Source organism: Gastrolobium bilobum, unplaced genomic scaffold (assembly GCF_033153095.1).
Source record: "Gastrolobium bilobum isolate Gb01-03AN ecotype WA unplaced genomic scaffold, APGP_CSIRO_Gbil_v1 utg25398, whole genome shotgun sequence".
Taxonomy (NCBI): domain Eukaryota; kingdom Viridiplantae; phylum Streptophyta; class Magnoliopsida; order Fabales; family Fabaceae; genus Gastrolobium; species Gastrolobium bilobum.
This window is the reverse complement of record NW_026897820.1, coordinates 48,831-62,935: the sequence shown is the minus strand read 5'-3', so window position 1 is coordinate 62,935 and position 14,105 is coordinate 48,831. Positions and strand designations below refer to the sequence as shown.

Sequence of the window (14,105 nt, the reverse complement as noted above, 5' to 3'; positions counted from 1 at the left end):
ACAAAAAGATACAGATGTAATTATATGGTCCTTACAAGTTCTTCTGAACGGTCTGAAAGAATAAGCAACTGGCAACCATTTCTAACAGCTTCATCTGCAGCTTCGCAAAGCTTATTTAATGCTTTCTCCAAGGAACCATCAATCCCCTTAGTTATATCAAAAAATGTGGGTAATACTTCTGGTTTTAAGTGGGAGTCTTTTAGTAATGACTCAAGATCCCCTTCATTCAATACCGGACTAGATAATATAACCTGATCCAAAACAATACCATCATCTCGTGGGCAGGAAAAGGAAACAAAAATCACGGGCATTATTTAAGGACAGCGAAAAACCAAATATCACAGTTGTATGCTAAAATATACCTGTGAAGCATTCTCTGGTCCAATTTCCAATATATTCACTCGCTTCCCAATATTGACTTCAAGTGACATAACCAATCCTTCACGAAGAGGATCAATTGCAGGATTTGTAACCTGTATTTTAGAAAATGAATACAAGCCGGGTGGTGGCGTTAGAAAGTAAGTTGAAGAGCACTATAAAGAGATATTACATGCAAATATCAATAAGAATAGTATAAGTCAAACCAAAAGCTTATACAACACCTAGCATATTATCAAATAAGGCTCCGTGTATTAAACCCTATCTCAGCTCTATCATCTTTTCTGAGTCTCACATCAGAATGAAATGGAAACAACAAAAAGACAAGATGCAAGAGAGAATTATTTTTTCCAACACCAATATATACAAATGAATAATGATGCAGAAAAAAATAAGGAAGTGTAATTGATATTTTATTTACTGAAGAGTCATTGTTCATTGTCCTTAAGTCTAGAAGCGATGATGAGTGGTCTAAAAGTCAGTTAAAAGTGTTTAATTTAGTCACTCAAGAGTCCAGTCAGGTTTAGAGTCATATGTCACAGAAGAACTAAATGCTCTCAAAAAGAATAAAACATGGAATGAAGATCTTCCACCAGACAAGACACCTGAAAGAAGCAAGTGGATTTTCACAATAAAATGCAACCATACGGAAGTATCAACCATTACATGGCCAGACTCGTAGCCAAAGGGTTCACCAAGAAACCTTTGCACCCGTGGCCAAATTTAACACAATTGAAGTGTTACTTTAAGATATTAGACGAGGATGAATAAGATAAGAAATGAATATATTAGACGAAAGGTAGGAGTACTACCGGTGGCTGAAAAGATGAGAGAACATGGATTGAGGTAGTTTGGGCACGTAATGAGAAGGCCCTGGATGCTTCCGTAAGAACAAAAGTTTGTTAACAAGAGATCAAAACAAAGAAAGGTAGAGGTAGACCGAAACTTACTTAGGAGAAGGTAGTAAAACAAGCCCTAATGGAGTGGGATATAGATTGGCGGACGATGTGCCTTAGAATGGAATGGAGAAAAGCTATAAGCATGGTAGAGGGTAGACATATTGTTATTCCTATGTTCCAGTCAGATGGTCCCTTTCTAGTCATTTTCTTCTTTATCTCCCCTCTTCTTCTTTTCCCCTTCTTTTATTACTTATATATATATATATATATATATATACATTATTACTATTTTATTTATTTATTTGTATTTGTATTTTTTATCTTTTTTCAACCATTTCGTATCTTTTATTTGGATTCATCTACCACCGACCCCAATTAATTTGGGATAAATGTGTTGTTGATGTTGATGTTGATGTTGAAGTGTTACTTTCTGTTGTTGCAAGTCTGGACAGGCCTCTTCATTAATTGGATGTAAAAAATGTGTTTCTAAATGAAGAATCAAAGAAAGACGTTTGCATGGAGATTGCACAAGGGTGGAGTGTAGTGTGTAAATGACTCAAAAAAGGTGTGAACTTTACAAATCCTTATATGGTCTCAAGTAATCAACAAGGGCTTTAAAGGGTACAAACAATGCTAAACAGATCACACTTTCTTTGTCAAAATAGAGCCAAACCAAAAGAAGTCCCTACCAGATGAGTTTGAAGTAAAAAATCTTCTTTCTCGGCACAGAAGTGGCAAGAACCACAGAGGACATTACCATTTCTCAAACGAAATACACACTAGACATATTTGAAAAAAGGTACGTTGGGGTGTAAACCTGCAGATATGGCAGTCAAAATTGTGATCTATCCCGTTACATCGCATGATCTTACAATTTTCCCTAATAGCAATCCCATTCATGCTCAGAAACTCGTTTTGGTGGGATTATGTGGGATCATAGGATCGTGAACAATCCCACTGTGCTGAAAAACAAAAAATGAAGACTTGATTTTCAAGACCCATTTGAACCCCCAGATTATGAAGCCCTAAACCGTCGTCGTGTTGTTGCTGCACCTCTTTTCTCATCACCTGAGTACCCACTCTCTCTATCGGTGAACCTAAATCTTCTAAGTCATAATACCTTTAACAAGGTCAACTGGGAAACATTCAACATACACTTCTCGTGTTCTGAAGTCATGAATAAGATAAGGACACCTAGCATCTATACAGATTCTATGTGTCCTCCAAACCCCTTAGGTGGTGGACTCCTTGTCACAAATACTTACACAACCTATCCCCATTGTTGAACTTATAGAAATTTAGACATGACGGATGCAATGACCAACCTCATCCTCATCCTTGTCCCTAATACCCATTTTTCCCTTTCCATGCAACCCTAATTCAAAACAAATTCCTGGCTGCATCAACAAAGCATACTGATTTTGTTCATGTCATCTATATTTGTGCTTAAATTTTGAATACAACCAGTCATCATCCTTTACACTGCACAAGATTTGCTTCATTGCATAAACTATCCCAAATTCCAGCCACCATGTCATAGACTCTTCTAGGTCATAATGCCCTTCAACAAGATCAACTATGAAACTTTCAACATACACTGCTAAAGGTCTGAGTAATGAATAATAGATGGCACCTTAAACAGATTTCTATGGGTATTCCAAACCCTCATGCCCCCACCCATGAACAAAAGGAAGGAACAGGACAAGGCATCCTTCTAAAACCAATGTACAAGGAAAACATGACAAAAAAAGAGTATTAGAGCAAGAAAGCTAACCAATATCTCAGCTCAAACGGTAAAGAAATGAATCCAGAGATGTAGATACACAAACAAATAGGGATATGCATAAAGTTTATGCAAGGACATATAACGAATACCATATGCAAACAGAAATATGAAATATCTATGACATTAAGCCATTAGGATTAGTCTAGTGATGAGAGGTTTAGGTAGTTTGCATGAGGTTATCGGTTCGAACCTCAGTGCCACCATTGTATCTGTAAAAATAATAATAATAAAAAAATGTATGACATTGTGAACAAATGATAACACATTTTACAGTAAAACATGGCCGTGGATATAATCAGATAACGGACTTGGCACTATGAAAGCAAAACTTGGTTACAGAACATAGGAAATAACTTTCGAATAAAATTTGTGGGAAAGTAGCCTAGCTTACCTGTGCAAACCGTTGCTTAAAATAATCAAAAAGCATGTGAGGCTTCTGAGACAATGCGGCCAATGGAATATCATCTCCCATGCAAAATGTGGGCTCCTTTCCTTGAGCAGCCATAGTCTCAATTACCATCTGGACATCTTCACTAGAGTACCCAAATGCCCTGGTTTCACCAAAGAGTGGTTAAGTAAGAACCATATAAGATGTTGTATTGGGATCTGCAATCCAAAGCAAACAAACTTTCCCATCAACATGCTAAAGAAATTATAGTTTGGAAATGGTCACATGAACCAGCCTCAATCCACTTAAGTTAATATTGAAAAAGCAAGAGACACAAGACACTACTACACACACAGATCCTTTTCTTACTTCCCAGAGAAGAATATTTTACACAAAAAAGAGAACATTTTATAGTTTAAGTTGCGATTTTCATCCAAAACCACAACTCCGAATCGTCATAAGAATCAAGCAAACGAATAAAGAACCACAGAGAATGTTCAAGCAATAGCAGTGAATAAAGCAATGGGTTTGATAGGATATATAAACGAGAACACTTTAAAACACAAATTCCGTCAACAAGGATAAAACTAAGAACAAAGTCTACACAGAACTCTCACTGTTGGTGTCTTAATACTGCATCATTTTCCATCAGAGAGGCTGAAAAGAAGTTCCCAGGCTTCAAAGCTCGCAGATTTTCATTGATCCAGTTCCCATATGGATTTGATAAGGCTACTCGTTTTTTAACCTCTGTATTCTCATAGACCTGCAAAGCAAAATGTTTGGAATGTAAAATAATCCTACAAGACGACATAGACAACTTTACTTGACAGGAAAATAGATAATTAATTATTAGGAAAAAAAAGAAAATATGTTTATAAGAACTAAGGCATCACCAACCACAATTTCAGACATTGGAATAACAGACAGTGAGTCAGTAACCTCGCTGTATCTTGTCACTTTCCCATAACCGTAAGTGATATAACCGTAAGTTTTATAATCCAATGTGACAAAATGATGGTAGTCAAGCTGTTCTAGAGAGAATTTTTTTTGGACATGTAAAACTTTCATTTATTTTCTTTCAAAAGAAACTCTTATACACTTTTTATACAATAGAATATCATATGATGTGGCTCCTAGCCATGTTTCCCCTCTTCTTTCAAAGGGCTATGAACCCTTACGCTTTTAGTAGAACAAAGAAAAGAAAACTTGGCTTCATTAACAAAATTTCAGCATCAATAAAAAGAAGAAAACTTAGTTTTGATAATAAAATTTCAGTATCAGTAACAGAAAAGGCAAAAAAGGAAGGGGTAGCAATGTGTTTTTGTTGACACATGTGCCTAAAGAAAACAGCAGCAGATGTTCTAACTAAATGGTTGCCAAGACCAATTTTTAAAGTGCTGGCAGACAAGCTTGGAATGACAAACATCTACTCACCAACTGGAGGGGGAGTTTCGACAGGTCTTTCAAGACATGCTTCGTGATCTCTAGGGAGTTAGTTTGAGAATTTTTTTAATTGATTTATTCTCAATTATTTTCAGATTCTTGGCCTCCTTGTTTCTTGTAATTTTACTTATTTTAAGTTCCATTTTTAAGGAAGTTCTCCTTGTATATATTCTGTAATCTGTACCCAGAAATCCAAATTAACACTCTGATCAAAGTTTTCTTCAGGAAAATTCAGGGCAAGCTATCTGATTCAATGAATAATTATATTTCAGTTTGGGGGACACAAAACATTGCACCTAATAAAAGTAAAATTCTAAGCTGGATAAATATTAACTCAATAAATCAATACTAATATTTGCAGGAACAAACAGCCTTTGGAAATTGGAATATCATATGCAGATGTTCAAAAGTGCATAAAGCAAAACAAGAAAATATTGCAGCGCAAACCTGACCACCGGGTAAATCAACCGTTATCATCATGCCTGGACCTAGTTTGCCTTTCAAGATAACCTTTGACTCATCCACAGGTACAACACCAACCTAAAAGAGAATGAGACAAGACAAAATATCTTAAATCCAATAATTGAAAGTCAAGAAACAGAACCAATGGCTTCAGAACTATAATTCTCATTACAGCACATAGCATTTAAGAAGCTAACTTTCAAATAAATGTTTTAAAGCGAGCAAATAATTAGATATTTATAATTATCTACAATTAAAGACCATTAAAAAGACATCAGAGACAAAGGCAAAGCAAGACCCATATTCAAAGAACAAAGGTCAGAAAACTAATATCTGAAATGCTGTCCTTGAGTGTACATATACGTGTGAACATAAGTCTGCTTAATCAAAATATTATCAGAGTTAAAGCAAACGATTAATATGACGCTAATCAGAACAGAAAGCAACTAACAAAAGGTACTTAACCGTCTTTCCTTTTCATGCACCAAAAATAGACACACAAGCTGAGATAATAGAAGATTTAGTAAAATGAAATTTATCAGATATTGGCTCCTCAAAGTCCAAATGCAGCCAAAACAACATCATCTCCTATAAGTTCTGGAATCAGACAATGGAATGAAACAATAAAGTAAAACTGTCATCGGACCAGTGAAATCATGCAACATTAAATCAATGGCGAACCATACATTATATCCATGGCATAAAAGTTAGGGAATTCACCTCAGAAGCTACATAGACCATATTGTCTGACGTTCGCCAATACCTAGCGGGTCGAAGTCCATTACGATCAAGACAAGCACCAACAGTTTTTCCATCACTGTGGCACATAAATTGGATGACCAACAATCAGAGAAAAATGAAAACATTCAGATAAAAGATTAAACAAAAGTGTTATTACTATTTACAACTGGTAAATTTAATAAACAATGGAAAAACTGTTTGCAAAGGAAAATGAGCAGCCCAAGATTAAATTCAAATTAACAGGATGATTTTCTATAGACAATGCAGAAACAAAAGTAAATATTTGCATGATGTAATGAAATTGCAGTACAAAAGGATACTAAAAATAAATTTCTGTCCTCACTTCATATGTTATGTTCTCATAGCATGCCCCTTTGGATTCTACCTTAGCTAATAAGCATTAAAATAAAACCTCCTCAAACATTGGGATACAGTATGTATCAAGAACAATTATTTCATGAAAGATGAGTTCTAAGTGACTGTAAATCAAGAATGACATTGGGAAATTTTCTTCTTGGACCCCTCACCTTATCCCTTCAGGTAAACATACAACAGGAACACAAGATTAGGACCATTGATTTAGTTTCTAATAACCAAGATTTGCTAAATAGTGCCACTTCTCAATATTCTCAAAGTCAGGGCATAAGAATCAGGATAGAATGATAGACCAACAAGGTAATCATGGTCTTCTGAAATTTTCCTCTAGCTTTTTTACCTGAATAAAAGCAAGGCTGGTCCATCCCAAGCTTCCATCTGACCCTTGTAGTAGTCATAAAAGTCAATCACCTAAAGAGTAAAAACAGCATTAAGGACACTTTCTTGCAAATTGAAGAGAAAGATTTCAGAAGATTGTAAGATAGAAAAGATAAGATGCAGCAGATAGAACAGATTTTTCATTTTTGCATAGCAAGCTTTAAAAATATTTCGAAAACATTCATCTTAAAGGGCAGGGGCCTAGCAACTAATCTAGATAGGCTACTCTAATAATTACTTAGTCATTTTTCTATCTTAGCAATCACTAATGACTTAACTTCATAATAGTAGGCAAAATTCTATTCAACAATGTTTTGACATTCATTACTTGTCCATTCCATTTAACCAACTTGCCTTTTGTAACAAGGATTTGAAATTCTGAAGAGATAAAGCCAATAAATGCTAATAATCCTAATTGATATCAATCACAATTAATTGTTATCAATCTAATCATTTTAATTCTAATTGATACCAATCAAATCATTTTATTAATACTAATTGAAATGCTAAAAAGGCAAAGTCAGCCAATTGATACTGATTAGGATGAATTCATAACAATATAATCCTTTTATTAATAAAAGTTAATAGATGCTAATTTGATATCATGCGATGCCTTTGGTGCACAAAGCTGGTTGTCAAAAAGCTGCATTCCAACTGTCTTCCAAAACCTTAACCCCAGAAAATGCCCATCAATTTTGCATTTCCATTAATTCCTGCCATAAATGGTTACTAATTTCAAACAAATTCATCATGTTGGAGCCACTTCTAATTTGTCAAAGCCGGAAGTAACATTACATCACAAAGATATGTTTTGATACATGTCTGACTCATTATCCACAATTTTGTGGCCGACATACAAGAATTAACAACACTCCAGTCAGTAGCTATATTGGTGCTTCTTAGAAAGAAACTAAAACACAAAATATGTTCCAAACACTTGGAACAGGGTTTCATTGTTTGACACAGGTAGGGTTAGAGAGAAGTTAGTCAGAATGGTTAAGCTGTTACAGTTGTAGAGGTATGAAAATAGCTTAAATAAGAGGAGAGGGCAGAAGAGCCGGCATTCTGATTTGTTATCATTTGAGAACTGAGCATTATTTCTGTTGTAGAAAGGGGGAAACCTAGGAGGAGAGATCTTTCTCCTAGTCCGGTTCATTTTTGGTTGAGCAATAAAATCCTTCTTTTCTTTTATCTATTTCCATCGTGGGCTCCTAAGAGACACCACTAAGAGTTCCTAACTCCCCCCCCCCGGGGAACCCTTCCTTCTCTTTCTCTTTCTCTTCCTTTTTTTCCTTCCCACATGGAATCGCCTTTTTCCACCCAGCCACCCTTCGCCATTCACCCAGACAAAACCACCTTTTTGAATTAATGAACACAGGCTCTTAACATGCCAAGCAAGTCAACAACACAAGGAATCTCTCCGCAAATATTTGTATTACTTAACAAAAGCAATAATATTAAATATGACATATTATAAATGATAAGCCAGATAGAACAAGCGTTTTTATTTGGATAAAATAAGTAGATAGAACTTGCACTAAGTGGGATTTATAACCATGACATTGGGAATACTATCCATAATTGTGCATAAAATATGTCAGTGATTTAAAAACAAAACAAAAAGCAAAAACAAAATACCTCAGGGTATTTGATTGACAAAGTTGGATGATTTTTGTAAGCCTCTGGAACAAGAATCATCATAGCTTCCTCTGGACTGCGACCACTTCTTATTAATAACTAAACCATGCAAATTAAATTACAATTATGACATTAACACAAGTATAGAGAATTTGATACACTATAAAGAGCCCACTCACCTTGCCCCAGTAAACCTAGGAAGAAGAAACCCTTAACCCCCCTCCCCCTCAAAAAAAAAGAAAAAAGAAAAAGAAGAAGCATATCACGAGCAAAAATCAACACGGAGGTCAACAAACAACTCTATAAGATGGGAAGGACGAAACATCTAACAAAAAATTTCACTCCATTCATAAACACAATAACCCCACAAAAAAGGCCAACATCAAAAAATTGTGATCCATTTCTTCCAGCCATAGCATCTAAATAATTACACAAAAAAGGATTCAGGGAATCAAGGAATACACACCAACGAATTACTTCACTAAATGCCAGAGGGCCAATTTTAAAGCTTCAAAGCAACTTCAAAAATAAAAGATGACTTTGTTTCTGACCACCAAAAATGCATAAGACAGACAACAAGAGAAAATAAAAAAAGCCACATGAGTTCTATGAGTCTATAACAAATCAATAGTATCAACTCTATCAAGTACCTCAGTCCAAACAAAATTATACACCTTAATTGGAACCTTAACCTAACAAAATAACTTAGACATCTTGAAATTTTAAACAATTGGATTATAAAACAGAAACTGAAAAAAAAAAGTTTAAATTGCAAGTATAGAAACCATAAGAGTAAGTGGATCATATATTTCCAACAATTATTTTCAAACGAATCATCATCGCCAAGATCCTCAAGCAGAAAAAATAATAACTAGATTCATATATTAACATACTTCAGCAGCACTGTCAAGATTTGCTGAGTCAGATGCCTTTGGATTTCCATGTGGACGAATTTCATTTTCACGCCCTCGCCATACAGGAGACTTCAATGACGGCTCTCGTGATTGCATCCAATTCAAGTTCCCCTGCACAAATTTGTGGCCATTTTATAAATACATCTAAAGTAAAATTTCATGAAATTATTTAAAATGCCAAAGAAAACTCAACCTGTATGGTGTTGATCTCTCCATTATGACCCAGAAGCCTCATTGGTTGTGCAAGAGGCCATCTGGGACTTGTGTTTGTGCTATACCTTCGATGATAAATGGCAAAGGGGGACTTATACAGATTATTTTGAAGGTCAGAATAAAATAACCCAAGAACTTCTGAACGAAGCATCCCCTTGTAAACTATGGTTTGATTGGATAAAGAACAAAAATAAAGCTCATTTCCCCAACTTTCTGAGCTTACAGCGTTTTCAATCAATTTCCGACAGATGTACAGTTCTCGTTCAATGTCATCAACATTTTCTTCTTTCACGATCCTAACAAATACCTGCTGTATATTGGGCATGGTCTCCTTCGCATAATAACCTACAACAGAAGAATTTACAGGGACAGGCCTCCACCCAAGTACCTCAAGACCTTCTTGCCGTAAAGTGTTTACAATTACTAAAAAAGAAATTAAAATTACATGTCAGAACAAAAACTTCTAGTTAGAGTGCAAAATTCACTTCAATTCATTTAAGAGAATGTATGCAACACATCATAATTGGCCATTTATGATGCACACAGAATATTTATGAAGATAAGATACACCATTATAATGTCACAAAAGCATGTTTGCATGGCCATGTACAAATTTCTTTTTTTTAAAAGAAGAATTAATATCAAGAACAGAAACACAAAGGAGGAAGACAAAAAGTCCTCCTAGAATTATCAATAGAGAAACAAAATAAATAGGGAATATGTAGAGACATCCCTAAACTTTACCCTGTTTTGAATAGCCACCATGAACTTTTGAGTCCAAATGGGAGATCCTTAAACTTTCTGAAATCTGCAAATAGACCCTTCTTCCATTAGCTAAATGAAAATAGTTCATCACACAGTTCTCATGTGTTCATTAATACATATGACAATCTTCATTTGCCCACATCACTTTGTAAACATTAAAAACTTATTTCTAAATTAATTTCTTTTTAACTAAAGAGGGCCAGCCTGGAGTAGTGGTATAACTTCTCCTTTGTGACTGAAAGGTCACCATTTGAATCAAGGGTACACAACCTCTTTGCAAGTATGCAAGGGTAAAGTTGTGCACAAAGATTTAAAACTATTCATAACTTTAAAATAGAAATTTAAAAGAAAAAGTTTTTCAATTTTTTAAAAATGATGTGTGTAAATGAGAGATTACCACATGTACTAATGAACAGGAACAGATGCAAGTTGCATGATGAATGGTTTTCACTTAGTTGATGGACGGAATGGTCTATTGTCATATTTCAGAAAGTCTAACAACCTCGGATATGAATCCAAAAGTTTGTGGTTGCAACTTCAAAACAGAGTAAAGTTCATGGGTACCTCTACACTTTTCCAAAACAAATAAGACAAAGGATTAGAACATTAGGTGAATGGAGCTCTCCAACCTCTGCAAATCTGTTCACAAAACCACTCCATTTCCCATACCATAAAAAAAAAAAAAAAAAAAAAAAAATCCTTGGTAGAACCTGCAATAAACCACTAAAATTTTAGTTCTCAAGCAAAAAATATCATGGGCAATGTAAAAAACCACTTCAACCCAAAGCCTTAAGGTGTTGGGTGAGGGCATTTTTAATAGTTTATATTATTTTCTAACATACTCTATCATGCAAGAGCTTTTTTGAGCTTGAAGTGTGAATATTACATAGGCTCATTTTTTTTTCTTTTTGGTTTACCATATGCTTATTTAATTCCACAAGTGGGGGGCAGTGAAGACCGAACCCATGACTTCATGGTTACTAAAACTCTGATACCATGTAAAGAACCACTTCAACCCAAAACCTTAAGGTGTTGAGTGAGGGCCTTTTTAATGGTTTATATTATTCTCTAACACACCCCCTCACGCAAGAGCCCTTTTGGGCTTGAAGCGTGGATATTGCATAGGCCTAATTTTTTTTATTGGTTTACCTTATGCTTATTTAATTCCACAAATGCGGGTAGTGGGGATCGAACTCGTGACTTTATGGTCACTAAAACTCTGATACCATGTAAAGAACCACTTCAATCCAACCCTTAAGGTTTTGGGTTGAAATGGTTCTTTACATGCAGAACCCATAATAAATCACCGGCAAAAAAATCAGCCAATAAAAAAAAGGGCAAGCGAGGAAGTCTCTGAAGAAAATATCCAGCATTTGCTCCAGCCATGAAAACAAAAACCCTACAAAGTGAGCACACTGTCATAACACTTTTTGGTATTGCATCCAACTGGACCTATAGGATGTCCACCAGGAGCGGGGAACGAGGGAAGAGGAGATTGGGGGATCAGCCCCCCCTCTCCTCTCCCAATGGACAAACAAATTAATGTTCCAAACCGGGTGGAGAAATCCGCTGCACATCAAAAACATGTTGAAGGCACAATGATGTCACATAGTTTCATCTAACACCATGCCTGCTTGCAAACATGACGCATGCAAGACAAGTAAAGACTAGGGCCTACATGAATGAAAGCTCCAAAGGGACAGTAACATAAGAAAAGTTTTGCATATAAATAGAGTTTTATCATTTTAATACATAAATTACATTGGTCTCTGTTAGATTATCGAAAAAATAATTCATAATATCTTTATTGTATCTTAGAGTATCTCATATGATCTCTTAGGAGAGATTTCCAGATTTTATTACATTTCTTGATTTGTTGTTGCAATTGATTAGATTTAGGCTCGTTTGGTGGACAAGATAGGATAAGAACAAGTAGGATAACGGGGCTGGATAAGAATAACAAAGGATAAGGAGTCTATCTCATATACTATCTTGTGTTCAAGAGAACTAGATAGTGTCAGGATATAATATTAAATGGGATAGGATCAACTTACACCGGTGTAAGAATAATAAATCTTACACTAAATCTTAACCGTTGATTTTCGTGCATCTAATGGTTGAGATTTATTGAGAATTAAAAATTAATTAATAAGTGAGACATAATAAATCTTAACCGTTAGATGTAGAAAATTAATGGTTAAGATTTGGTGTAAGACTTATTATTCTTACACCGGTGTAAGATGATCCTGCCCCATATTAAATAGGACAAAATATATTTTATAACATAATTTCATATAATTTTTTAAAAATTGATTTTTAAACTTTTTTTTCCTTTGACTTATTTATATATTATTTCCTATTTTAAATAAAAAAAATCTAAAATAAAATATATAAAATAACATACACAAATTTTCAAAATAAAAAATATATATATTTACCAAATAATTTTTTTTAAAATAAGTTTTAAATTCATTATCAATTTTTATGTATGTAACACAACAAAAATAGTTTAAATAATATTAAAACAAAAAAAATAATTTACAGTATTGGTTAAAGTTAGAGATTTGTTGTTTCGTGAAAGTTAATCAATTTTTTTTTTCAAACACACACGTGATGGTGGCAACAGTGGTGGTGGTGGTGGCTAGCCAATGGCGGTGGCGGTGTTGGCTAGTGTCGGTGCTAGAGTTAACTCTCATATTCTTAGGAAAGTTTAAGAAGAGAGGGCTAATTTTGGAAGAAGAGTTTCTTATCCTACCCTGTTGAATCCTAACCAAAAAACCCCTTAGGGTAGCTTATCGGGCTACAGACAAGAAAAAGAAAGATTTATAATTGAAATGATATATATGCCCACTCCCTCCATTTATGTATTGTGCATAACATTTATTATTATAGTAAAACTCAACAAGAAAAACACTCATAACAAACGGAATCAGTATACTGGAAGAAATATGACCCAACGATTACTCAATGGCACCAACAAATAAACATAGGATCTAACACTACTACATTTCTAACAAGGCAAATAAAACTCTCAATGAGATTTAGTTTCTCCTAAGTACAAGAATTATACTGAAAGATGACGTCACAACTCATGATTTAACACCAATTCAACCTTAAAGACAATTACAAGTTGCAATATGCAAAGAGACTGAAGTGTTAACTATGACACAAGAAAGAAATGAAACAACTTGATCGAATCCCTTTTTCCTTACACAAGAACATAGCATAATATGTTCTAAACATGCCATCATAAATTTTAAATAAAAAATATAAAGTACCCCCTCAGTAATTACTAGCAATTTGAATCATGCTACAGTATGTTAAAGTAAATAAAGTGCCCAATCATAGCCAACAAAATTTACACGACGAAGTAAAGGCATATACATAGCATACAAAAAAAGCCAGATACACAACCTGGCATATACTCTACTACTCAAGCTATGATGGCAACAACAAAGGTTCTCATCAATTAAAGTGACTGAATCTTATTATGTGTTTTCTTCAATGTTTTATCTACAATGCATTCTTCATCTGCAAGGTCTACAAAGAGTTTCATTCCTAGCCTTGTGTGGCATGTCAATAACTAAGCAAAGTTAAAGAATTGCTTACATACTGGATCAATGAGAAATAAACTACCTTACACACGCACACAAAAAAAGAAAAAAAAAAAAAGAGCATCATCCATCCAGCACGTAATATGCAACAGGAGTCAATAAAATTATTCA

The 14,105-nt window shown here is 34.6% G+C and overlaps 1 protein-coding gene across 3 annotated transcripts in view; it reads right to left on the bottom strand.

Annotated features, from left to right (window-relative positions):
* LOC133310632 (ferredoxin-dependent glutamate synthase, chloroplastic) overlaps positions 1 to 14,105 on the bottom strand; it is a 45,422-nt gene that overhangs the window by 23,125 nt on the left and 8,192 nt on the right. The window contains exons 1-11 of one of the 3 annotated variants that reach the window (XM_061511594.1): positions 10,360 to 10,654; positions 9,596 to 10,038; positions 9,382 to 9,513; positions 8,489 to 8,587; positions 6,813 to 6,883; positions 6,077 to 6,173; positions 5,342 to 5,434; positions 4,069 to 4,214; positions 3,455 to 3,614; positions 363 to 473; positions 36 to 251 (exon numbers count right to left, since the gene is read on the bottom strand). In XM_061511594.1, the coding sequence (XP_061367578.1) occupies positions 36 to 251; positions 363 to 473; positions 3,455 to 3,614; positions 4,069 to 4,214; positions 5,342 to 5,434; positions 6,077 to 6,173; positions 6,813 to 6,883; positions 8,489 to 8,587; positions 9,382 to 9,513; positions 9,596 to 10,038; positions 10,360 to 10,468 (1,677 nt within the window). In that variant the 5' untranslated portion in view covers positions 10,469 to 10,654. Of the gene's footprint in view, positions 1 to 35; positions 252 to 362; positions 474 to 3,454; positions 3,615 to 4,068; positions 4,215 to 5,341; positions 5,435 to 6,076; positions 6,174 to 6,812; positions 6,884 to 8,488; positions 8,588 to 9,381; positions 9,514 to 9,595; positions 10,039 to 10,359; positions 10,655 to 14,105 lie in introns of those variants that run through there. The other 2 variants (XM_061511593.1, XM_061511595.1) reach the window with 2 other exon arrangements.